General features: G+C 37.4%; 1 protein-coding gene across 1 annotated transcript in view; it reads right to left on the reverse strand.

The window, feature by feature from the left end:
* Positions 1-4810: 4810 nt before the first annotated feature.
* LOC140159315 (ATP-binding cassette sub-family C member 9-like) overlaps positions 4811-27922 on the reverse strand; it is a 60701-nt gene continuing 37589 nt past the window's right edge. The window contains exons 16-33 of the mRNA XM_072182742.1: positions 26414-26579; positions 25423-25560; positions 23924-24173; positions 22144-22382; positions 20406-20575; positions 19312-19381; positions 18229-18386; positions 17231-17323; positions 15699-15801; positions 14589-14702; positions 13326-13437; positions 12326-12456; positions 10324-10402; positions 9182-9290; positions 8520-8623; positions 7014-7147; positions 6426-6488; positions 4811-5635 (exon numbers count right to left, since the gene is read on the reverse strand). Coding sequence (XP_072038843.1) covers positions 5498-5635; positions 6426-6488; positions 7014-7147; positions 8520-8623; positions 9182-9290; positions 10324-10402; positions 12326-12456; positions 13326-13437; positions 14589-14702; positions 15699-15801; positions 17231-17323; positions 18229-18386; positions 19312-19381; positions 20406-20575; positions 22144-22382; positions 23924-24173; positions 25423-25560; positions 26414-26579 — 2371 coding nt within the window. The 3' untranslated portion in view covers positions 4811-5497. The remainder of the gene's footprint in view (positions 5636-6425; positions 6489-7013; positions 7148-8519; positions 8624-9181; positions 9291-10323; positions 10403-12325; positions 12457-13325; positions 13438-14588; positions 14703-15698; positions 15802-17230; positions 17324-18228; positions 18387-19311; positions 19382-20405; positions 20576-22143; positions 22383-23923; positions 24174-25422; positions 25561-26413; positions 26580-27922) is intronic.

Raw genomic sequence — 27922 nt, forward strand, 5'->3', positions numbered from 1 at the left:
ACTGACACAACAACAAAATGCACTGACATGGAACAGCTCCCTGGACCACATTCACAGTCCAATAATTGACACCCAGCTAAAGAAATCTGTGAGAATGTGAACAAGGTCCTTGCACAGATGATAATTCCCAAAGAGTAAGTGGAATAGTGTGGAACAAGACCTGTTTGTTAAAGAAAGTCTGTGAAAAGCAGAAAACAGCACCGTTTTGTAAATTATCATCTGTTCAATGATTCTCATAGATTTCTTGTGCTGGGTGCCAATTATTGGGCTGTGAATGTGGTCCAGGAAGCTGTTCTATATCAGTGCATTTTGCTGTTGTGTCAGTTGGACAACTGCCTGGTTACTGACATGTGTTTAGAGTAGAGTATTGAGGCAATCCTGTGTGTAATTTTGGTTCATTTTGATGGACAGGATTTTAAGATATGACCTTGTGAAAAATTGTAAGTTTCTTTTTTGGCTTAGTATATTTAACAAAAAGCTTCAAGTAAAAAAACCAAAAAAACATAAAAATATGTTTAGCCTTCGAAACTTGGTACTTAAAAACATACTTATTTCATATTAGCTTCAATTCATCAAATCATTTTACGGTGGTCATTCATTCTTTCTAAATCCAAACAAACTGGTTCACATCTAGCAAATATTGTAGCAAATATATATAAACAAAACTATTAATACTGTCTTTTTCTAAATCGAGCAACTGCATATGCAACATGTACTATATACACTGTTATATTGAAGAGGAATTTATTTTCGTACACAGAATTTGAGATGCAAAGATTACAACACACAAAAATATATCTTATTATCAAAAGTATCAAAAAAACCAGCTCCCACAATTTCTCAAACTTGTGAACAATTCTCTATGTGAATATAACAGCATATAAAGTAGTATATTGCCCTAAATGAAAATAATGTTTCACTAAGGCAAAAAAAAAAGTTTATTTCCAGTAGCGCACACCCATTGCTTTCTGGCAGCTGCTTTTTGCATGTTGCTTTTTTGTGTAAAAATAATGTTTCACTATCGCCAAAAACAAACTTTATTTCCAGTAGCGCACGCCTATTGCTTTCTGGCAGCTGCTTTTTGCATGTTGCTTTTTTGTGTAAAAATAATGTTTCACTATCGCTAAAAACAAACTTTATTTCCAGTAGCGCACCCCCATTGCTTTCTGGCAGCTGCTTTTTGCATGTTGCTTTTTTGTGTAAAAATAATGTTTCACTATCGCCAAAAACAAACTTTATTTCCAGTAGCGCACGCCTATTGCTTTCTGGCAGCTGCTTTTTGCATGTTGCTTTTTTGTGTATAATATTTGTGTTCAAAAATTGAAAGCAGAAAAAAAAAGAAACAAGCTAGAAATCATTTACGATCACAAGTTCAACCCTGAAACACTGTTATAATTTGTCAATCAAACATTCAAATTTTTTCGGTTTTATTTTCTTAATAAACAGCAGCGTAACCAGTATTTATGTGCAAGCCTAATTTTTTGCCTATTTTTTTGCTCTTCTTCCCAGTTTTTTTTTGTGTCCGGGGAGGTACGTCACTGTTAATAAATGTTAAAGGATACCAATGGTGTTGTTTGCATGGTTTTTTCTTCTTGTATTATTCAATTAAAAATATACCCCATTGTGTGCTGCAGTTTAATGAAAAAAAAATGCATTGCACTTTTCAGTAGTGCTGTAATCGATAAGCTTTCTGGGTATCGATATGTCGGGAGGCAAACAGCCGACATGTCGATACTATTATCGATACTCACGCAGTTTGAAACACGGATTTGAGTTTACCAATTTTATTATCAGTAAGTTCCAGAAACAACTTAACAACAAGTGTATTGAAGCCTAACAGCTAAAACTACATGGATCATGCATCAAACAAACGAAAGTGGTATTGCAAATCCGCAATTTTACATGACTTTGGCAATGTGTGCCATGTCGTTTGTGTATCGATACTGACATTGAGTGTTTCGACATGTCGGAAGTCTATGTATTTTCCGACTATCGATACTTACGACAATCGATTACAGCACTACTTTTCAGACCTGCTACTGGAAACAAACTTGGCCTTTTTTTTGTGCCTAATATCAAAATAAATAGTGAACTTTGTTAACAAATATAACTTACAAACATAAAAATCTAACAAGACTAGTACTCTATAAACTAAATGCAATTTGCTGACAAAACAAAGACTTAGACTGTTAGTACTGTATATTACTGTTAGTACATGTAGTGTTAATGCTGGCTCATTTATACACTCTTTCACAAAAATCAGTGGCATAATTCGTTGCAAATTGATGTAGAGAATTATTTCCCTACACATTGGTTCGGTAGCGACGTAGGTGCATATTTCGCTGGTCGCAGTATCTAAACGAAACGTGTGTGTTAAGTTAATTGCGCAGTGCGTACACACACACATATTAGCATGATAAGGGCAGTTTATTAGCACGCTCGCAGCGCAACCGGGAAAAAGCACTGATGTCACTACCGACCAAAAATAGGCCAGTTTCTTTAGTCACCTAAAAAGACCATATCGGTAAGCATCAACCAATTTCTCCCTAAACGGGCTAATCCGATATCCAATACGTTTATCGGTTGAGCCTTAATGGGGAGCTTACAATGCATTGTAAAATAGTAACAATCAGTGGTGTACCTAGGGGGTAACGTGCTTTGGGTGCTACCATTAAGGGGGTGCCAAATCGGCCTCACTTAAAAAAATATTGAACAAAACTGCATGATTGCAAATTATTTTAATATCATAATGCCGATGCCATTTCCACATCCCCGCGTCCAAGATATTCTCGGGTGGGGGTGGGGGGTAGGGGCACCAATTTTGTTTCTTGCCCCGAGCGCTACCAACCCTAGTTACGCCACTGGTAACATTAGCTGCTGGTGTCTTAAATATATGCTTAAATATATATTATATACATGCAGGGGTCAAAAATTGAATAATATGATTTTCATTTGAAAAGTTGCACCTGGTCATGACGGTTTACAAACAAAGCTGGCACTGTATAGCCATATGATGGATTTTGTGTGTGTAATTTTGCATTTGATTTTAGAATTGTAATGTGAAATAAAACAAACCATAATATTGCCAAGAACGGTAAAATATGACACTGCTAAAATATCGAGCTATGCAATTTATCAGGAAAATTGCCCTGGTTCTTATGCTTATTTTGACCCCTCATTACATGATGTCTTTATTTATCAAAAACCTGTAAGCTGAGAAGTTGTATCATTGTCATTTTATTATAATGCTGAACAAGATTTTGAAGTTTCTGTGAGAGAAACTGTCCTTAAGGTCAATAGCAAGAGGGCAGCATATCAATTATTTTAGAGTGAAATGTATCTATTCAGTGTGATGAGTGAGGTACAGAGGGCGGTATACAGGGTTAGTCAACAGCGCTGTCTAATCCACGTTCTCTAATTCAAGAGATAAGTTGGTTAATTATGCTAGCTGAATCCAATAAATATTACTCACGGAACTGAGCTTTCGCCATCTTGGCTGATGGCTTGATCACAGATGAACTGGTCCACTATTTTTCCCGCGAAACCTGAAGAAGAGTCAGGGAAGCCATCCAAATCAGAAAAAAAGGGCAAGAACTCACTCAACCGCGACGAGGGTGCATACTTTCTAGATCATGTATATGACCCAATGCTTATATCAACATCACTTCCGGGTAACGAGGATGCGTCAATAGCAACCAAGTTTCACAGGAAAAGCAGTGGACCAGTTCATTTGTGATCAAGCCATCAGCCAAGATGGCGAAAGCTCAGTTCCGTGAGTAATATTTATTGGATTCGGCTAGCATAATTAACCAGCTTATGATCTCAACAATCCTACCAAATGAATCTCTTTCCTAATTCAAGAGAGTTTATGTATAACATGATTTTAACAAACAGGCAAATCGCTATTTGTCACTATGCAAAAATCACAATGATATGATCAATGGCATACCATCCAACTGGTACAAAATTAATATGACAAATCGCTATTTGTCACTATGCAACAATCACAATGATATGATCAATGGCATACCATCCAACTGGTACAAAATTAATATGTAACAGAACACCTCAATCAAAAGTAATTATCCTGCAAGTTCATCCCTGTAATGATGAAATCTCCAATTCATATATATCCTGAGTAAAACGTTTGACTAATGGCGCTATGGGCTCCCTTGACCTAACTGGAATTTAGTCACAAACTAAAAGTGCCCTCCCATACAAATCCCACTAGGAAATAAGGGCATGTACCCTTAATTCTTGTTGGGATTTTTAGAGGAGGGAGCTCTCTATTTTTACATGAAATTTAGGAGCCCAGGTGCGCCATTAGGCGAACGTTACGGTATTCACCAATCCGACAACGCCATTACTGCGGTGTCCCCGACTTAAAACTGCGGTGTCCCAAGGTGGGGGGTTCCATTCATTACTTGTTACTGGGCTATACAGAATTGTACAACAGTGTTTGAACAAATTAAATCTCCCGCACTGGTACATCTGTGGTTCCGTCAATAGAGGGCAAAATACAGTAAACTCTTCTCGGCTTGGTGTATACGAGACGCCCAGATCACATGGCGACATAGATGGATCACCATTTTGTGATCTTATGCAAATGTTAATTCCAAATTTGGCAAAAAGCCCTATCCAAACTTACAAAGGCAACTTGATTGACAGCAAGTATCATGACTGCAGTCGATTGTTGGTACAAATATGTGATGTGATCAAGCAAAATGAGTCTGATGTCGATCAAAATCAAAATTCAGTTTTCAATCTCATTATATGAGCTATTTTCAGAGCTATATTTTGCTGAAAACTTATGGTTCCAGAGATATAGCCATTTTAGTGTTGCTCAGAACAATAAAATATAAAGGAACTTGAATTATACTGTTGTTTATATCTCAAAATCAATATTCCCGACATCCGACTCATTTTGCTTGATTGCATCACATATGGGTCTGGCTGTCAAGTAGGCAATATGGAATATTTATATCCCTAACCCTAAACCAAACCTTAGAATTTGTGATAATGCTTACATAAAGGCAGGACCCAATTAGGACACAACATGATGATTCAAGTTTGAAGGCACACTTCATACCATAACCATGTATGGTATGCACATAACCATATATGGTATGGACATAACCATATATGGTATTGACATTTAGAACATCATGGGCCCATAAAACATATACTCAAAATCAATATAATTAAAGTATCTAATTCTCGATCATCTGAGCCCACTCGGTCCGCACAGATATTTGTGTGGAGCGTACATCACAATGACGAATATCCTCTGGAGTAAGAGTAACTGACCAATCATGGTCTTTGAATACGCCCGTAGCTAGGCTAGGGTATGTTGTGATTGTGTTATCCCACAAAAAGTGGACTTGAGGCAGTAGGGACATGCTCTCATGATCCACAATTAAATATTTTGATTCTAGTTTCAAGGTAGCATACTAAAGGTTAGCCTTTAGTTTAAAGGTAGTATATTAAAGGTAGTAGACTAAAGGTTAGCCTTCACTAAGGATGCAAATATACTGTCCTCTATCTCCAGTAGGTTCTTTGGTGTGTCATATTCTGCTATGTGGCCATCGCTTAACACAAGGATTGTGTCCGCGTCTAGGATGGTGGATACACGGTGCTGCATCAAGAGAGAACACAAAATGATGGTTGAGTTAGCAGAGAAAATCTATAGATTAGGCCACCTTAATTAAATCCAGAGTCTCAACGCTGCTGTGCGCATTAGTAAAATCGTCCGTGTTATTCTCTTTGATCTTCAAAAAAAGAAATTTGTTTTTTGTCTTTTTTTTAACAAAAATGAAAAAATAAAACTCAAAATTCTTATTTGATTTCAAGTTTTCAACAAGTTTTCAATACAGAGAAGATTTATTTTGTTGCAATGACTTTATTTGTCTACTCTTCCAACATTTGCAACAGACATTGGAAACTTTTTTGCAAAAATGCACACTCGTACAAAATACCCTAGTGTTGACCGCAAGAAATAGTAGGGCTGAACAATATTTTGTTTGGAATTTGTAAAATTTTTTCTTACAAAATGGGGTTGAAATAACAGAAATACCGGTACGAAACCATAGGTGGGTATCAAGGGCATTCATATCATGAAACCTGCCCAATGGGCATGCTCCTTTAGAATTGTGAAAGCAAATATGTGACATGATCAAGGGGAATGAGTCACATGTCGGCACTGGTCGAAAATGAGTTTTACACATGTTTCTAAAGAGGACATTTAGAGCTTTCAGAAACTGAAAACCCCATGTTAATACGACTTTTCTTTCTGAAGTTACGCCAATTTGTCAATCGCTGAAAACAATATAAAACAAAAGAATTTTAACCCTTTCTTTGCCAATATCTCAAAATCAATATTAGCGACATCCGACTCATTTCCCTTGATCGTGTCACATATGACTTACAGCAATAGTAAGAACTGTCCTGTCTTTGAATGCTGAGGCTACAACTTCTTGAAGAACTTTGTCCTGTGGAGAAACATACAAAGAAAGGTAAAACAAGCTTGATTTAAATAATTACACACATTGATAGATTAAAACAAAGCAGATTAGGGCTCCTTAAAAATGCATTTTACAAGTAGAAATCATTTCAAATATTTGTCCATATCTTTCCCATACCAAAACTACTACTGGCTTTCTTTAGACATTTAGTTTTTGATTTTTTTAAGGTGATTGTGTAAAGTGTAGCCCTGCCAAAAGCTGTGAAGATGAAACCAGCAGAGACAACAAGTTATGCACCCCTGCTTTAACCCTCCTCACGCCAGTGTCAACTGCTGACAAGTACCAAAATGTTCTTCAAAATTTTCAGAATTGTAAATTTTCATAACCACACTTGCAATCGGCATGAAAACTGCATTAAAATGAGTACAAACAAGCCTAGTATTGGTTCAGTGGTTATTGAGGTATAGCTCTTGATATTTTTACAAAATATTTCAAAACTTTTTATGTTGAAGCCTATAGCCAGTATACAAATCATGAAGTGAACATACTTACCGTTTCTTGGTCAATAGATGCGGTAGCTTCATCCATTATTAGTATTTTCGTTTTACGTAGAAAAGCTCTCGCTAAGCAGAACAACTGGCGCTGACCGACGCTGAAATTTTCACCTCCCTCTGTCACCTGAGAATCTGAAAAGAATGTCAACAAAAATAAATGTGATGAATCAAAAACTTCCATTTTTTTCAGGACTTGGGCTATTACTGTTGAAATCAATACACCCACTATGGAAAACTTGACCTTCATCTTCCATACAGGCAGGGGGTATGGATTTCAAATGGAGTCACCCATTCAGGTAGCCCCATTTGAAATTCATATTGAAGGCCATATATGTCTTCCATAGGGTTGTAGACACTACCCAAAATGAACAAGAAATGCAGACCTTCTATAGAGGAATCCAAGTCATGGTCAGGATTTGGTCGGCCATGACGGGTCCCCGCATGCACCAAACTGGTGTAGTGACTGCCCAATTGGGTGGATTAAAGCCGCTTAAAATTTGATGTTAGATTCTTTTGTGTTGTACACTGTCATTATTCTTTTGTCTACGTGTAACACTAGTGATAGAATGCAGTTTAAAATACCCTCCAAGGCCGCATCATTTCGCATTTTAGGTGAGATGGAGCTGACAGGGACCCAACTATATGGCAGCCATTGAGGTGCAGGAATGTGTGAAATTGGATTCTTCTATAGACGATATGGTTTATATTCAATGAGAATGTTAAACTATTCCACAGAATTACACATACAAGTATCACTGGCTGGAAACACAGTCAAGTTAGCTCAATCGATAAAGCGTTCAACTATGGTGCGAAAGGTTGCGGGTTCGAACCCTGGTGACGCCTAGTACACCCTCATGGAAAAATTGAGTTAGCTTGAAATTCCCCTGGACAAGGAACTTACTGCTAATTGTCTCGTTGTAACCTGTACAAAACTCGGGAGCTGATCCTGGTTGCGAAGGTTATTTGTAGAATGTCTAGGGTGTGCGCTCTTGAAGCAGCAAAGTCCCTGATTTGTTGTTAAATGGTTTATGGAATGATGTGGGACCATAGTGGTGAGCGGCAACCTGTAAAGTGTGCTGAGGCTTGTGGATCAACGTCTAGGCATTGTGCCTGTGCACAGCGCACTATAAATCACTGCGCTTTTTTGTTTTGTTGAAACAGTAGGCCTACCACAAGATCCTGGGATAGCAGGATCCTCAATATTAAGTGGTCTACCATGTAAACAGAAACATACTATTTATTATCTAACTCAAATTATACTCCCCTGTTTTGATTCCCACTGGCCCCTTACCACCCTGTATATTACTGTTCTCACCCCCAATGAGTTTACCTTCAAATTGCTTTGCTGTGAACCTGGCAAATAATGTACTGGTTATATTTTATCAATAACACATAACAGGCAATGCAGTTTAATGTGTGCCAACAAAGTGTTTCATTTTAGCCTGCAAATACCAACAAATTGCTTTGGATGACAAACAAAAATGGTGGATTTCACAAATCTTACCTAAACCAAGATTGAGTCCTGTGACGACAGGCTTGAGTTGTGCAATCTCCAAGGCTTCCCATAATTCATCATCACTACTTACATGTATTGGGTCTAAGTTGAATCTTCAAATATAAAACAGAGAAGAGAAAATGTGATGAATGCTTGGATAGCGCATGTGAACATGCGATTTCAAATTAGTTGCGAAGGCTAGAGTCTCTAACCATATTATAAAAAGATGCTTGTCACTTAAAAGCTGAGGAAACGTAAAACTCCAAATATGCTCACCGATAGCTTTACATTCCAGGCTAGAGTCTTTGCTGATGAATCCAAATTTTTGTCTTTGAAGGGCAACCAAACAATGTTTTTTGGCCCTAGTTATGATACAAGCATAAAGGCCCTGCATGATTTTATAGATTGTCTCCAAGCAAAGGATTTGAGCCGGTGTCCTTCGCTGCAATCATGGCGCAGTGCAGTCCATTCAATCAAATGTTGTCATCAACCTATTTGATCGTAGTGCATTTGTTATGTGTGTGAGACGAACTGTCGCGGTAGATTGCAATCATGCTTTTGTTGGATGTATTTGAGTAGTGCGCCATATTTACGGTATGATACGCCATATGCACAACCTCTATACAAGTTAAACAAACTCCGACACAGTTTCAAAACAAATGTAGACTTACCTAATAGTACCAGTGAAGAGTACAGGATCTTGTGGTATAATAGCTAGTCGTTGACGCAATTCAAGCAATGGTAAATGATTTATGTTCACACCATCAATATAAATATTACCTAACAAAAGAAATAAAATGTGAAAAAATACATTCTTACTGACTTTGATATTATAGGAAGTGGTTAGGGTGCATGCAGTGTTTTCCAAGCTTTTCCAAATGTAACCCTTAATATTCGCACATGTATGTGAATGTTGTCACTGCCCACACTGAACTGCACTAAGTAACGACATGGTCATTGGCGCGACATCTTTAGGGCTAAATCGTAAAGGCTTTTGGGATTTTCAAAATGGCCTCTATCTATGTGTGTACCAAAGAGCTTATATAACAACTAGAGGCAAACTACTGTACATGCTCATGTAACCTTTTACAACTCATTTACATAATTTTGGATACCAGAATTGTATTATGTCTTGTTGATCCTTCTAATTAGCATACTTTTGAATACCTCCATATTTGGTACTGCCTCATTAATTATCAATACCAGTACGTTGTTTACATAGTGACATCATTTAAGTGTGTCACTTTGTCAATACGAAACATGTCAAACAGTTGCACTTTTCTTTCCATTACTGTTATATTGTGAAATACCATATAGCTGAGGTGTTAGTTCAATATGATAGGAAAATATTTCTGCTGATGACCCCAAATTGACATTGGCTAAATAAGCTGCGATTTTCACTCGGCAGGGGCAAGTTCTTGTCCGTCATTTGATTTTCTCAGACAACTCCACCTTTTGAGGTCACTTAGCTTACCAGTCGTTTTCGTTATCTTAACTACAGGTCGCACACTGAAAAGTGAACTTTGATGTACGTAGTGCGAAAATTATTGCCGTACATTTTTTGGTTTATGTGTCAGCCGGGCTGGCTATGTTTGTGGCCATGCATCAGTATACGTATCACAATTTCCAGTTGTTACATTCGCCGTTGGGCAGGAAAAACCTCCTATGTGCTTGTGGCCCCTGATCATGTTTAAAACAAAACTGCCAATAGGTTACATAGGGGGTTTTGCTTTAAACATGTTCTGGGGCCAATGACACATAGGAGGGGTTTACTGCCCAACAACGATATAATTTCCTTGGTGTGCATACTCACCTTGAAATGTATCTATAATTCTAAATAATGTGAGTGTAAGAGAACTCTTGCCACTCCCTGTTCTCCCACAGATGCCAATCTACAATACAAAACACAATGTCATTTCATATTATACAAATAAGGGTTGGGTTATAACTCAAGTAAGTACTTCAAACAATTGCTATGTTATGATTGGTAATATGAAAAGCATTATGAACTATCATGTAATGCACATGAAATCCATTCACTCCGTGTCCTTATGGAAGACATGACCTTAATCTCCTACACACAGAGAGTGAATTTAAATGGAGTAACCCATTCAGGTAATCCCATTTGAAATGCACACCCCACCTATGTTTCAGATGGATATTTTATTTTTGAAAAGACCATACATACCAGCAATATACAATACATAAAATTAATTTTGTATAGCACAAAAACTAGTGCATTGCATATGTACTTGCTCAATTATCATTTTTAGCACATTTCATTGCACGCTTGAATGGGGTTCTTTTTTAATGGACTTTTTAATTTTACATGTAAAGTCTATTCAGATGATGATTAGAGATGGCTGGAAAGGGCCCTATAGTCTAATTTCAGGCCATTTTAGGCACTTGAAGGTACATAAAAAAAATTGTGTCACAAAATTGGCATTGAATGCTACTTGAGCAAGTACAAATAAGATGGGGTTATAGTAAAAACAAAAAAATGTTCTATACCTTAGTGGTTATGAAACAAAGGTGACTCCCGTGTGGAAGATTAAGGCCATGTCTTCCATACGGGTGTATGGCTTTGATAAGTAATTGCCAATAAGCAAATGAAAAATAGGGTGTGAGCGTATGTGTTTACTGACAAACGAGGACACCCACATGACATTTCACATTTAAACTGTGGAGACCCATTCCATGTCAACTCAGGGATGTGCACGCAGCACCTCTTCAATTTTTTCTTTTTCTGTGTGGTGGTAGATATTGATGAGAAAGTAAAATTCGAAAATTTGAGCTTCATACTCCATTTAGCCTTTTCCCGTGGCATCAATTTGAAATTTAGGGGGTCAGCGAAAAATGTGTTTACATAGCGAAAGTTGATGTTTGGAGGTCCATAAATGTATAAAGGGAACCATTTATAACTTTGAAAAGTATGTATTCTGGGGTACTTATTTGTGTAGAATTCAAATCTGGCATCAGAAAACTTGTAACTCCTATACTTTCAAAGATATAGGGCCCTCAAAATGCAACCGTCCAAAGGACCAACTTTGGGGGTCAAAACTCCAAAAGTAAAAATAATTTTACTGTCCATTTTTTGCCAGTCAGAGCCCTTTGGTAGGACATTACTCTTATCCAATATTGAGCCTATTAGAATACTTTTAGCTGAGATATTACCCATGCAAAACCCCAATTGTACATTTTTTGTACATTTTGACCACCCTGAAAACCAAATGTCAACTTCAGGTATGTTGAAGATAGATACATTTATTGGCTTTGGACCTCCAACATCAAGGTTTGCATTCTCCAGGTACATAAGTCATTATTGCAAAATCAATTGTACAACTCTATGGAGAATACGCTGACCCCTCTAAATTTGAGAGATATTGATGCTTTGGGACTCGTATAATGGAGTATGAAGCACAAATTTTCAAAGGATTTTGCTTTCTCCATCAATTCTACCACATAAGTCATTATAAAAAACCTCAACAATTACAAGAGGTGTATGAAGCTCAAATTTTGGATTTTGCTTTTCATCAATATCCCTGAAGAGAGTTGCACAATGAGTTGACATGGAATGGGCCTGGACCAATCTGCAATGGTGGACCGTCCTCGGTTTCTGAGGCCCTTATTGCGCATTTAAAATACTGACCATGATTGGCAGGCACATTTCATATCTTGTAACATACACACTAATACACACAAAAAAGTGCCATTTTGGTCCTCAGTATGTTGAATAATCCTCATTTTTATACCAATACACAAGGTCCATGATTGCCGGCACAAGATGGTAGGGGGTGTGGTAGTGAGTTACTTACCTTCTCTCCTGCTCTGAAGTGAATATTGACATTATGTAATACAGGATCAAGTTCTTTGGCATATCTTGCGCTGACTTCTTCATATAAAATATCACCTTTATCAGGCCAACTCTTAGCAGGAAACATGGCCCCTACAAAAACAAACAAAGTTATCACTAACAACATTGGTTACAGCAAGACTATTATGATTTATTGAGGCAAACATATGGTGAAAATATGTCAGTATTTCTTTTGCAATCCCTTTACTTTTATGATGACTCCACTTTAAATAACTTTCTAGCAATAGATGATAGAAACATGGAATTTATAGTAAAAACAAACATAGGATTTATAGTAAAATCAAGCAAAGAAATTCCTACATTTAGAAATATAAAAATGTGGAATTTTATTTGATCTGCCTTCAGTCACATGGGCATCCTTTTGTCTTGTGTTACTCTGATAAGTGCCAAATTTGACACTATTTTTGCCCCCCCCCTCCACACACAAAGACCACACTGGTACAGTATGAAAATTATTGGTTTGGGTGGAATTAATAGGTGGATGTTATTAAACAACGCACTATAATCAAATGCAGTAAACAGACAAGCGCGTATTTTAAGTATACATCGCGTATTTACTGCGTTGGATGCACTTGTCTCTGATTGGCTGCTGAAGCAATCTGCTGTTGCAGACTGGAAATTTATGAATGAACTGTGCGCCGTACACATTGTTAGCTCCGAATTTGCAACATCGCGGTAGTGTCGCTCGTCAAAGGTTTGCTGCATTCGATTATAGGGACTGATACAAATATTCCAAACCTATATGCTATTAATTCATCCATTCAAAGTGTCAAGTCCTGTTTACCAAAAAAAACACACCAAAATTGGCTCGGTCACATGATTGGTCACTATTTCATTACCAGTATCCAACATTTTCATCCTGATATTTACTACACGGCCACTCCTTCCCCTCCATCCTCCCCTTCACCCCACCCTCAACTATTATGCCCCTGTAAACCTACCATCATATTCTTCATTCTTTAGTTGTGTATAGAACTGTGCACGTTCAGCTGAGTTCATCTGCATTTCCAAATCAGCCGATGTTCTTACAACCATTCCAAGGTGACCAGATATCTGGAGAAAAATGGTCAAATAATTACTAAATATTTCTCGCATGTAATGTTACTTTTATTTTTACAGGCCACTTCATGTTTCATTAAAGCCATAATGTACCATTTTATAATATGGTATATTTTTTTCCAAACCTGATTTTTTGGCATATACATGTAATCGTTTTGTTTGTCAGGTCAACTGGGCAATTTTGACATTCTGTTGTATTCAGACATTAAAAAAGGAAAGTAGAAAAGAAAAATAGCGCGGTGATTTATAGTGTGCTACACACAGGCACAACACCTAGATGTTGATCTACAAGCCTCAGTATTCTTGGTCAGTTTGATTTACCTGCAACTAGCCTCCAATGCCCAAATGAAGGCAAATACCATATTAATAGGTCACATACTCCGACTTGACACATTCCTACGCCTCACTGGTGGCCATAGCTGGGGGCCTTCCATCCATTTTACGCAACGCAAGTATCACAGGCGTGCTACGCACTCCGATGCGCTCACGATAGTGGGCGTCTTGGATAACAATTCAAACGAACTAAGCTACAATCAATTCTTCCAAAGGAGAATTTATATGTCCACTCTAATATAAGCAATCAATGTGTCAAATATTCCTTGAAAAATGCATGCATTGCAGGGTTTGATATTCAAAAACTTTTTTATTTTAATAAATTTTTTAAAAATTGGCTAATCATGTAATGCATAATGAAATTATCTTGACATCACTGAAAATTTTTTGAAAATCGAGCAACGCTGCGTTCGAGAGTTATGGCGATTTTATTGATATTAATAGATTATTTTTCGCATCCCCTATACAATCAAGTGCAAATTTGCTGGGACACTTTCATAGTTCAATGACCTCCCGCACCCCTTATTCAATGTTGTATACCAAACGCCTCATTTTTAAATGGCCTATATTTTTGCTCCAACATTAGTTGGTGGGGGAGGGAGGGGACTCGAAATAGGTTGGAAACTATACAATTAAAATATCACATGGTGAACTTCATATGACCGGTTTTATTGAACAGAGGGCGCGAAATATGAACAAGTGTCCCAGGGAAATGTGCACTTGATTGTAGTTTGGCGCGGATGGCCCCCAGCTATGGCCGACTTAATTCTGATCATCACTTGGCTCGTCGGATTCGTCTATAGGTTACATACCTGCAAAGCATATGTAATAGCTAGGCCTACTAGACTAGCCTCCAATGCCCCTGTGAAGGCTGATATCATGGTCACATACCCTGATATTAATACTACTAGAGCACCGAGAAAGTCCTGTAAGAAACAAAACAAAACGGTTCAATTTGAGAAATATGAAAGTTTAAGGTTCTTGGTTGGATCAATGGACATTTATGTAACAAAGCATTTAGATAGGACTATCTATACCAGGGACTCTCAATAGACAGCATGTGTGCTATAAACGGCCCACGGACCAATGGTGGTTAGCTCTTGAACACATCTGAAATGTAAATTAGATAGCAAAACAAATTTGTTTGGCCTTCCATGGCCTACGAGAAAATATCATTCAGAACCCCTGAATTATGTTTCTAAAATGTTACGATGAAGTGAAAAATAACTTAGAGACAATTTTTCTTATTGAAAATCAGAACAATTTGATTGGTTATGACATAAATTTGACACTTGAATAAACATCTAATCAGCATGTTACCAACACTTTTTCTAGCAACAACCTCACATGACTGCACAAGTATGATTATGGGACATAGCCCATACCTGCCAACATTTGAAACTCGGAAAACGGGGCACCTCCAGCCCCAATTTTTATATCCTATCTGCACACTCTACAAAATTGGAAGTTATTCCCCTAACGAGATTCAGAAATGCGTGGAAACTGCACTTTATAATCTCTTTTAGAGTGTTTCCATGTTAGCTTTTGCATGTATTGCATTCAAGAATCCACCAAAGAAAGATAATTTGCGCCACAAACCCAATGCCGCCAACACACGAGGTTCGTTATAAACATGCGGTCTACCATGAGATTGCGACGATCGTCAATGGAAACCATGTGGAAATCCCAATTTTCAAAAGAGCACCATATTTTTCCTTCTTTTTCCTGGCATCGAAAAAACTGTTCAGACACATAGAAAACAGGACAAATCCGCATAAAACGGGGCAGTTGGCAGGTATGATACCCCAAAAATACCCCTCCACTCTGTGTCATAGGGTTTGGATAAGGGGGTAGAATTAAGTTTCAAGGTTAGAATTAGGGTTAGAATTAAGATGGTTATACTAAACTTTGAACCCACTTACCAATCTAAATCCCAGCCACCTGGCTGCAACAAACATGTAAATCGTAGTGCAGTTATTGACTTCTATTCTCCTCATGATATTACGATGAAAACGACCTTCTTGACTGAAAAACAAAACAAGCGTATGTGCATTTAAGATTCATTGTTGCTTCTGTCCAAGGTCACTTGAAGTAAGTATGTATATCAGATAGACCCAAAGAGTACCGACTCTGCCATGTTTGTGTGTTATTCATGGAGGTCAAATAGTGAACCTCCAGATAATATAATTTTGCTATTAGCCCATGAAACCTTGATTCAAAATGGATTATCGTTTTTGTGCCCAAACTATACTATTTATGCATGAGATCAATATTGAGTCTAGTCCAGACCAGACCAGTGGGTCAGTTGCTTGATGAAGACAGATGGTATCAGACGCAACGTAGCAAGTTGCAATCAAAGTTACAAAAGATAAAATTGAAAACTTTCAACGACTGGGATGACTGAGAATATTCACTATTTATATATTTATGATTTGGTGAACATCAATATCACCTCAATATCACATATGTTATCGTACAGTGTAAAATATGCATTGAGGCCGTATTCATCGGTACCTCTAGCTGGCGCGACATCTATCTCATTTTGGTAGTCAAACACCAATCAATAATCCTATTGTTGAAGAGGATAATAAGCTTCTACCTTAGATGGCTATAGAATTTTTAATAGCTTTGGTCTCTGTTTGCTTTGGCTAAATCCTGTTCAAGTGGTGGGTTACCAGGCATTGTATTTTGTATAGGTATGTATGTATAACCAACAATTAACAATGAGAGAACTTTCTTGAACCTCGTTGACTTGGGGATGATTTGAAATAACCGCCAATTGTGACTGTTTGATATTTATTGCCAGCAATGTGGTAAAAGAGACACATGTAGAAACGAAAAAAAGCTACCATTTTGTTGAAGGAGCAAAGTTCAACAAACCATATCGTTTGAAGTCATATAATATATCATTTTAAAGCTTGTGATGTATATTTTCTAAACACGAAATAAAACAAAATTGACCGGGGGTGGAATTTACGGCTCATTCGCCGTGTACGGTCACATATTATAAGGTAGTGAAAGTGTGGTGAAGAAGATGGGGTGTCAAAGGATTACTGTAAAAACTCGATAGTTAGCATATTAGTGCTTACTATCGAGCGCTTTTGAAAACATGACATTGTACAAAAGTCTGGTGCTTTACCAACTAAGCTAATTAATGGGGATGAAAAACATGTTTGCAGGTTTACTTGTTCGTATAGAATACTATGTATAACAATGGATGGCGCTCTTCATGTTTGCATGTTTTAAAAGCGCTCGATAGTACATAATTATGTTAACTACTGAGTTTTTATGGTATTTGGTTATTTTATAATCACATGATACCCTCCTTGGCCTCGCTTTCAATGTTTTATAGTACATGTATGTGATATTGATGTGATATCGATGTTCACCCCATCAATGGCAGGAAGATGCCAATCATAGGAAATTAGGAATGATCTATTAGCCTTACTCATACCTGAAAGCCCTTATTGTAGACAACCCATTGAGTGTTTCTGAAAACAAGGCATACACCGGTGACCGGGTTATACTGTCTAGTCTTTGAAGCTCCCTGAAACACAACATAAATTGATAATGTCATCTTAAATCAGAGGAGTTAGCTATAGGTGTAAAAATATATAGAATAATGCAGACATCCTTCAACTGGATATATTTGGTATTTTAATATTTTATATATGACAATCCTAGAACAACAACGGACTGTCTCAATCCTCAATTGTGACCGTCCATCACAAACCGCTTGTAAAGTCGGCAAATTGTATTCTTAGCTGCAGTTCAAAATGTGCATAAAAGTTGTATTCATATGTACCTCAAGTTTTAGCAACATGTTCCTCATTTTGTTAGTGCAGTCAAAAACTTTTTAAACCAATCATTAATCCTATTGTTGAAGAGGATAATAAGCTTCTACCAATGTATAGAATTCTTAAATAGGTCTAGTCTTTGTTTGCTTTGGCTAAATCCTGTCCAAGTGGTGGGATTTAACAATTAACAATGAGAGGACATTCCTGAACCTTGTTGACTTGGGGATGATTTGAAATGACCGCCAATTATGACTGCTTGATGTTTATTACCAGTAATGTGGAAAAATAGACGTATGTAGCACCAAAATATAAAGGTACCTTTTGCTGAAGGAGCAAAGTTTAACAAACCATTAATCTGCTTCTGGATATCTTTTGAAGTCAAATGACATATTATTTGGACGGTCACAATTTTGTGATTATTCCAAAAGTAATTTTGGCCAAATTCTATGTGATACTCAATGCTAAATTTACAAACTAGACTATACATAAAATAAAATTTATATACTGTGCCAGTATTTGGGTAAGTCAGTACACCACTACTAGTTATAGTGGCAACATTTCAAGACGCCAGTCGGACAGGCTGGTTAGGAGAATAGCACGTCTAATGACAAAATACCCTGTCTCGGACGTGCAGCAATTTAAGACACTGCCATACCTTGATGTTGTGATGTAGAATATCATGATCAGAAAATAGAGTACTGATATTGGAGCTATGAGGAGAATGAACCACCACGACACAATAGCGTTGACTATGATGGCCGATACGCAGGAAAATGTAAAACGTGAGAACAGGGTTAACGTCATACCCAGCCGCTGAAAGAAAAAGAATAGATTGTGATCAGTACATTTATCACTTATATAGCAGCTGTAACATAATGCTACAGTTTGTCCACTCTGAAGTACAAAGTGACAATGTGCGCGTATACAGCGCGTTAACAGTGCATAGTGCTGCGTCTCTGCTGCAGGTATGCGTGCCTTCAAAGTCAGCATAATGTGTGTGCGTCTGTGTCGGTACTTTGTACTTCAGAGTAGACTGACTTTAAGGGACCGTTCACAAATACTTGTTAGGGTGGGCCTGATGCAAAAAGGGGGCCCCTGAAAATGTTTGACCCTCCTAAGGGGGGGGGGCTGAAAAAATGACCACAAATTTTCCTGGGAAAATTTAGTTTATATGCTTTTCTATGGGGTTGACCCATAATTTTCATGTCAAAATGGGGGCCCTGAAATTTTAAGGTCTGTAAAGGGGGGCCCCGAAAAATGTTCATGATGAAATTTTTTTGCATCAGGCGCCCCCTAACAAGTGTTTGTGAACGGTCCCTAAACACCACTACAATGGCATTGCCTATGATTGGCGACACATCCAATGACGTAACCCAGTACTACCTGCCACACAGACGGAGTGGAGGTATATGTTACCCCACCATGGTTAGATGCACATACCTCAGGGGTCATTGCAGAAGTGCTCACGTAGCAATCCCTGGTAAATTTTTTTATCAGTACAATTCTGCAACCCTGTACAACTGGACTTTGGTGTATGTTGTACATACGCAAGAAGAAGACAGAGACCAGATTGGTCATTTAGTCATGCGATGGCCATCATGGCAGAATCAATTTGGTCATGACACATAAATCGAGGATTTTTTATTTAATACTGGATGACTCAAAACATTCGCAACATTACATCTACATGGCAGCGACAAAAATACAAAAACTATTAAGCAAAGAAATTACCACGTACCAGATCCAACACCACTATATCAGATGAGAAACGGTTCAACACACGACCTAATGGTGTTGTATCAAAGAATCTGAAAGCATTAAAATATATGTTATTAATGTTATAAAATGGTTACCAGTATATGTTGAGTGATTTGAGATCATAGCAACATTCATCATTAATTTGAAAAATAGTTTAAAGATCAGTAACAGTATACCGTATTTCTCCAATAGTCGCCCCCGAGGGCGTTGCATTTTCCAAACGGGGGCGTTGCATTTTCCAAACGGGGGGCGTTTATAAGAGCTCATTTTTAGAACAATAATTCCCATTAAAATCATTAGGCAAGCTTAAAACTGAAAACTGAAATGACGAACTATGAACTTCGACGCTATTTATCGACCATGTGTGCAACTTGGCAAGCTTTCTACACAAGATAGCATGGAAATCTCTGCATTTTTGAAACATCTTGATTGAAAAGGGGCGACTGACTATTCAAGGAAATATGGTATGTGATGTGATCAAGCAATATCAGTCGAAAGTCGGAAATATTAAATTTTCAGTTTTTTATAGGATAGTAAAAAGCATTTACAAAGCTGGATTTTGCAGAAAACCTCATTGAAATTAAACAACAAGTTCCAAAGATATTAGCAATCAAAAAGTTTCCAAAACAAGAGGAAACAAAAGGAAATATCTCCTTTGTTTGGCTATATCAATATTTCCGAGTTCCGACTGATTTTGCTTGATTGCATCACATATGTGACCTGCTCCCACGAAATCAGCGTAAAGTCGACACGACTTTATACTCATTTTGTTGAGTTGGTAGTTTCGAGATATTTGGTCTGACTAAGTTGATGTTCTTTGTTTGCCGCCACCCACAGTACAAGCCAGTAGTATTATCCTTCATGAATGGCCCATTGTGCCCCCATTCACAAAGGACATACAGACATACTTAGTGGCTTTAACAGGTGAGTGAACACTAATGCAGTAGCCAGGGCGTTTTAAGTGACTAACACATTGCGACTTTACGCTGATTTCATGGTAGCAGGTCACATATGGTCTTTTTTTTGCGTACATTTATCTATTTTTCTACGTTTTAGACAATTTGCCTGTCTTACCTCATTGGTGAATGCATAACCCTGTCCAACATCTGATTATGAAGGCGACGACCTGCTACAAGCGTTGACAATAGAATCCCAGCAGTGGCTAGCAGTGTCGTTATTACGACTGAAAATGACAGCGCAGCATAACGTGGGAAATAATAAGCACTTATTTCATCAATTACATCCTACAACAAAGAAAAAAATATACAAGGAAAATGATCAAGAAAGATTCACTTAAGGGATCAGGAATGAGCGTTTGGACAGTATTTTTTGTGGGACATTAGAGCACATCAGACATATTGAATTGCATTCTGAATATGAAGAATGTCTTTCTGATATCAAATAATTTTCATTTTTTGAAATTTACGATATAATACAAATTTTATGACAAATTATTGAAATTTGATATTTTTCACATTTTTGATATATAACAGTTCTCGAAGTAAATTTTATAAAATCTAATGACATATTCTTAAAGTGTGGAGGCTGATGATCAATTGAAAATTTTGACCTTTCATATTGAAGATAGGGATTTTTTTCCCAAAAAGACCTAATTTTTATTGGTGTTTTGGGAAAAAAATCCATATCTTCAATACGAAAGGTCAAATTTTTCAATTGATCGTCAGGTTTTTATCCCACCTACATACACTTTAAGTATAAATCATCAGATTTATAAAGTTTACTTTGAGTACTGTTAAATATCAAAAATATCAATTTTTGATCATTTGCCATAAAATGTGTATTACATTGCGAATTTCAAAAAATCAAAATTATTTGATATCAGAAGGACATTCTTCGTATTCAGAATGCATTTCGATATGTCTGATGTGCTCCAATGTCCCACAATAAATACTGTCCAAACATTCATACCCCACCCCTTAACAGAACCACTGAGTATCATTCAGGATGCAGCTCTATACATGCCATACAGGTGCAGTACCCTTAATCAACCTACATATAAAATAACCATTGCAGCCAGGATCAGCTCCCACAGTTTTGTACCGGTACACCGGGACAATTTTCCGTAAATCCCATAAGCCTTTGCGAGTAGACCTGAGATGTCGTCATTTGACGTCAGTACGCGTCAAGCCTTTGCGAGTAGACCTGAGATGTCGTCATTTGATGTCAGTATGCGTCACGCCGATGCATGCATTGTTTAAGGAACACCGTTACTGCGCTTTGCAAGTCTGCGTGACGTCAAATGACAACATCTCAGGTGTACTTGCAAAGGCTTATGGGATTTACCGAAAATGTCAATTAGCAGTAAGTTCAGTGTGCAAGGGAATTTCAAGCTACAATCCTGGCCGAAATTTGTTGCCACTGTCACATTCATCATTCAAACAGACGTTGTACTTGGAATAGGTTTATGAGGACTGTGCTGTAATTTCGCTGCCATGGTGAATCATCACAATCAGATTGCATCAACTAAGCCAGTCGCAGCCGAACCTGGCGCAGACCTATCTGCACTTAGATTGTAACATCCACCAATTATCGTGCAGCTTCCTAAATTCCATTGGGTGAAGGAAGTTTTTGATAACCAAACAACTAATCACCGATTTTTTGAAAGCAGGAGTAAATCGGAGATCCCAGAGAAAACCTGCGATGGTGCGCATGGGATCGGAATAAACCAAATGCACATACAGTCCTTGGGCACGGCCGGGGATTGAACCCGGGACCTCAGCGGTGCAAGGCGAGGGAACTACCGCTGCACCAACCAGTTGAAATATAAGGGTAATTTTGCCAACATACTTACAGGACTTGTATCATCAGAGAGGTTAGCTCCTTTCTCGGACCATTCTGAGAGCAGAAAATTGGTCCCAATCTGAATTCCATTTGTTGCTACCAATAAGAAAACAATAACTGCAAATATATGCACTCCCAGATTTTTAATGAAGAACCAGTAGACCTTCCATGACACAGAGCCTCTCATCCGCTCTTCTTTACTCATAAGTTTGCCTTGGGGACGCTCACTAGCTTGGGATACTTGACGAACTGAATCAAATCAAATGGAAGAAAGAAGAAAAATATTACTTTTGTACCATAGTTTAAGCTGAGTTCATAGTCATCACCTTCTTATACAGGCTCTCTGTGTAATTCAGTTTTCGGAGCATCAAATAAATCAATGGATTAGGCAATTCCAGTTTTAATCCATACACCCCCTATGGAAGACATGACCTTAATCTCCCACACAAGGAATGCACATTTCAAATGGAGTCACCCATACAGGTAACCCAATTTGAAATCACACTCCCTGTGTGGAAGATCAAGGTACTGTCTTCCATAGGGGGTGTATGGATTTCAACTGGAATAGCTCATTTTGGAGCAGACGACACAAATGGGTGGCCCCATTTGAAATGCACACTCTCTAGTCTGTGTGGAAGATTAAGGTCATGTCTTCCATAGGGGGTGTGTGGATTTCGACTGGATTGGCCCACTTTCATTACTTGCAAAGGCAACAGTGATGTCAGTCAACATAGGACTCCTCTGACTAATCGCTGCCTATGTTATTTTAAAATTCAATTTGCTATTCCTGATAATCATGTTATATTTATGCATATGATCATATTCTGAATATTTGCAAAAACACACACAAAAAAGCAACAACAACAACACACACAAAAACAACCAAACAAAAAAAACCCAGAAAAATTAAAAATTCAAATAATGTCATCATGACAAATCAATCTTAAGACACCTTATTTTCCCCTCATAAGTGACTGTGTAAACATGTGTTTTCCCAATCTAATTCATTATTATGTTTTTAGAATCTTGCATCCTATACCTTTCTGCCGATTAATTCACTACTCGGACAGTAGCCGCATTTGCATATTTCTGAAGGCTATTTATTCTGACAACATAATGAAATTGAATGGATTTTTCTCATGACACATGAATTTATCAGTCTCTCTAGAGTTTGTAAATATCACTGTCGACTTTGTCTTGCACAATATTTGACAACTCAAACTCAATCAACAAATTCATGTATCATGCTCAATCCATCCCAATTGGGCTATTCCATTTAATATCCACAATCTTTCTGTGGAAGATTTTGAAATATCTTCCACAGGGGAGTATGAATTTCAAATGGAATGAACACATTAGGCAGCTCCATTTGAATTTCATACACCCTCTGAGAAAGATTCAACTTGAATATTTCCCTGAGGGAGAATGAGTTTCAAATGGAGCTGCTAATGTGTTAATTCCATTTGAAATTCACACTCCCCCTATGGAACATATTTTCAAAATCTTCCACAAGGAGAATGTGGATTTTAAATGGAATAGCCCATTGCTGGTAACCTAGACAAATTTCAACTCCTATTGTTATATAAAATTGGATAGATTGAGCCCATATTTATTGGTCGAGTGAGTTTAAAAATATTGGACGAGACGTAGTTGAGTCCAATATTTTAAAACTCATAGCGAGACCAATAAATATTGGGCGTAAAGAATCCAATTTTATCATTATTATGTTTCGGATCCAATATTTTCACACACTTGGACTCATCAAAACATAATAATGAACAAAACTGTACCTGCATCTGGCACACCATTCACACCATTGCCCTGTTTCGTGTGTCCTTTCTTCTCCTTTGTAGTGGAAATGCTTCGCTTCAACTCTTCGCGTTCCTTGTACGTCTTACTCTCCTCTTCCGATTCTGATTCCGATTCCGTTTCAATCTGCTCTATCATCTCTTCCCATCGCTGATGTAATTCTGGATCCATTTTACGAATCTCGTTCATGGTACCCTGGCGCTCAATTTGACCGTCCTTCATGTAGACAATCTGTGGCAGAAATACAATAAACAGATTAATGATATATACTGCGCCAACTGGACCTTCATCTATTCAATTGCTTGTAACTTTACTTCTTGAGGTCACATTGGATTCAATGTGGTGTCATAATGTGCAGTTTTAAAGTGACAAACTAGCCTATACAAGATGCAAAAAGATTCCAACAAGCACAACAAAGAGACAACACAGTTTCTTCAATGAAGCGTTATTTAAAGCAGTTTTTATTTCAGTTTTTACTTCTCTGTACTTTTTCATTTTATTTGTCAGTTCTTTTGTTTCAGTTTTCTTTTGTTCCTTTTGTTTTAAATTAAAGCCAAACGCATAAATTACCCATTCACCACTCTCAAACCAGATGTCTACTCTGTGGAGTTTTGAATAGGCCAGTTTGTCACTTTTAAAACTGGACCTTCGTCTATTCAATTGCTTGTAACTTTACTTCTTGAGGTCACATTGAATTCAATGTGGTATCATAAAGTGCAGGATTAGATAGTGCATCTATTAAAAAAACAAATTTACCCTTATATTGTTCAGTTTTGAAATTGTGATTAATTTTCCAAGTGTAAGGATACTTTATTGGCGCAGTATATTATATTTGCTAAGTTTTGCATTCATGAGAACTTTTGACTCATTATATTTACTTCTCTCTCTCTCTTTATTTCTTTATTCATCCATTCCAATTTAAGATAAACATCAGAAAACATAGAGCTAAAGTAACCCTTAGTCATTGCAGTAGTAGTACAGAATTCCTGCTTCTTTATTTCAGGAACACCACTGCTGAGCAGTGGGTTATGATTAAAAACATCAAACAGGTTTTTTTTTTTTTTTCCAATAAATGTCAAAACAGAAAATACTGAAGACAGGAAATTTTGGTATTTGGAGGGAAATTTTGGCATTTGGAGGGAAATTTTGGAACTTGGAGGAAAATTTTGGAATTTAGAGGGAAAATTGGCATTTGGAGGGAAATGCATCTGTTTTTTTCTCCTCATAGCAATAAAATCTCAGATATGTAAATAAGCTTCCATTTGTATCAAACTGACTGTACATGAAGACATCATCAATGTTTGTTAAGTACAAAACTGTTTTATCAGGGCCATTATCCGCAATCAGGAATCGCACAAGGCATTTATGGATAATCACAATATTTACACAAAGAAATCTGACATTCATGAACAACAACAAAGACTAAATCTTGAGTTTGGCAAACTCTCTTGACATTAATTCTCATTTGATTTGAACTCACCCAATCCGCCTTATCTAGATACTGTATTTGATGTGTGACCAGGATGACAGTACGTTGACTCTGCAGCAGGAATTCGGCAATGCCCTCTTGAAATAAATGCTTGCCAACATGGGCATCCAGCGCTGATAGTGGGTCATCCTGAGAGAAGAAAATAACAGCAAATTGGCATTAATATATTGACCTAATCACTTTCAAGAAATCATCAGAACCAACAACATCTTGCTAACAATGCATCAAAATTGTGAATGCACTCCTGGTACACAATAATTCAAGAAGTGAACATGTTAAAATCTTTATAGCTTTCACCACTGCATATTGTTATGAATTTGGCAGGCGTTCCATTTCGGATTTGTCGTTTTTATAAATTCATGTTACGTATAAACTATTTTGAATTAGAGAACGAGGGATCAAGCGTGTTTAGCTCTAGACTGCAGCATATCAATTTTCCAATGGTGTTCAGCGTGAAAGTAAGCTAAAGAGGGCAGCATACAGGGTTCGCTAACAATGCAGCGCAGTATGTTCGACGATTATCACTGTTAAAAAAATGATATGCTGCCCTCTACACCAATAAAGTGTTAATCCCTTGTTCTCTAATTAGAGAATAAACGATAGGAATTTTTATTTTGCCTATCCTCTACCGTGTGATAGACGACAGGCAGGTCCAATATTTTGAGTAGTGGATGCCGGCACCCGAAATCATGCGATTGTCCAATCAGAAATGTGTCTACGAACTAGACCACTCCCACTGACTAAGAATTCAAAACGTAAATTAACCCAAATCTGCCGAATTCAAAATGATATGAATAAATAACACCAAACAAGAAAGATTTCCGGCTGAGGACGCAGTTGGTACTGTGAAAGCGCTCCCGGTAAGCGATCAAATTTTAAGTAGTGTTGAAGTCAAAAAATTCTTCTAATTTAATTTATATCACTACGTATGAATATTCATCATTATATGAATATTCAATTTAATAAGAAAGACATTACTTACAAGTATGACTATATCATTGGAACTATACATGGTTCTAGCCACACTAACTCTCTGTTTTTGTCCGCCACTCAGATTAATACCCTTCTCTCCTATCTCTGTCTGGTCCCCTGCTGGTAGAATGTCTATGTCAGGTTGTAAGCAACACGCTGATATCACTGATAAATATCTATACAAAGAGAAATGGACATCTTAGCTTTTATATGTCATCATTATTTTTTTTAATCCTTAAACTAAATCTAGGCATGCAAGAAATATGTGATTTGGAGGCCAAAAAACCACATCGAGTGCAAAAGTGCATATTTGTAGAAAGCCTAACCTAATCTCATCCTACATACTGAAATAGTTACCAATGGACCACGCAGAGAACTTGACATTTCTGAAGCTTCTGGTGCACAAAGTTGACAATAAGATGTTATTAAGGGGGTACTACACCCATGTGGTAAATTTGTGACTATTTTTGCATTTTTCTCAAAAAATAATTACACACTGGTAACAAAAGTTGTGTATATTATTGGGGCAAGGAATTCAATTACTACACTGAAATTTCAGTGACTCAAGACAAGCGGTTCAGTTTATATGATAGGAAACGAGGTACATCCTAGCGGTACCTTATTTCTGATCATAAATAACAAACCGCTTGTCTTGGGTCACTGAAATTCCAGTGTAGTAATTGGATTCCTTGCCCCTATAATATACATAAGTTTTGTTACCACTGTGTTATTAGTTTTTGAGAAAAATGCAAAAATTGACACAAATTTATCGAGGGGTGTAGTACCCCCTTAAAGGGTTGTGTGCTTTGGAGACAGTGTCTTGGCTAGCCTTTGACAGAAGCTACATTATAATTGTAGGTGTTGAGAAAGGCTATTGACCTTTTTAGTAGACCAGATTTGCAAAACAAGGCCATAGCAACACATATTTTACCCCCCTATGGGCTAAATGCTTTAAAGGTCAAATAAGGACAGGCAATTTTATTCAAATGACAGGCAAACCTCAATTTCTAGCTAAGATCCTGTTTGGAGATCCATATTTTGAAGTTGGACATTTGGGACCCTCCTGTAAATCTTGCACTACACCTGTGACTAACCAACAAATATAATATCGGTCCCATACATACCCTTCAAATACATTTAAAAAGCCTTTCATAGAAATGGGAAGAGAAGGCACCTATACCATTTTTCACCTGATGTGGCAATGATGTCAACATATTGAGGCAGCTGTTCAACGCACATATCTATGCAACATCTTTAAGGGCATGTGTGTGCATGCCATTGCTTTAAACAAATGCTTGCAATTTGAAGCTGCGTCCAACAAAATGCACACTGATGTCACTGCCGCATCGCAGTGAAAATTGGTACAGTGGGGGAATATTGTATTTCCTTGACAAAATTGTGAATCTTTACATAAAATACAGTAACTATTTCTTGTATTGTTGGCAGTTGTAAATGCAGGCTTACTTTGATAGACCTGCATCAATAATTGATAGTAAATTTGTTCATTGAGTGTCTTGGT

This window comes from Amphiura filiformis, chromosome 8, assembly GCF_039555335.1.
Source record: "Amphiura filiformis chromosome 8, Afil_fr2py, whole genome shotgun sequence".
Lineage (NCBI taxonomy): Eukaryota > Metazoa > Echinodermata > Ophiuroidea > Amphilepidida > Amphiuridae > Amphiura > Amphiura filiformis.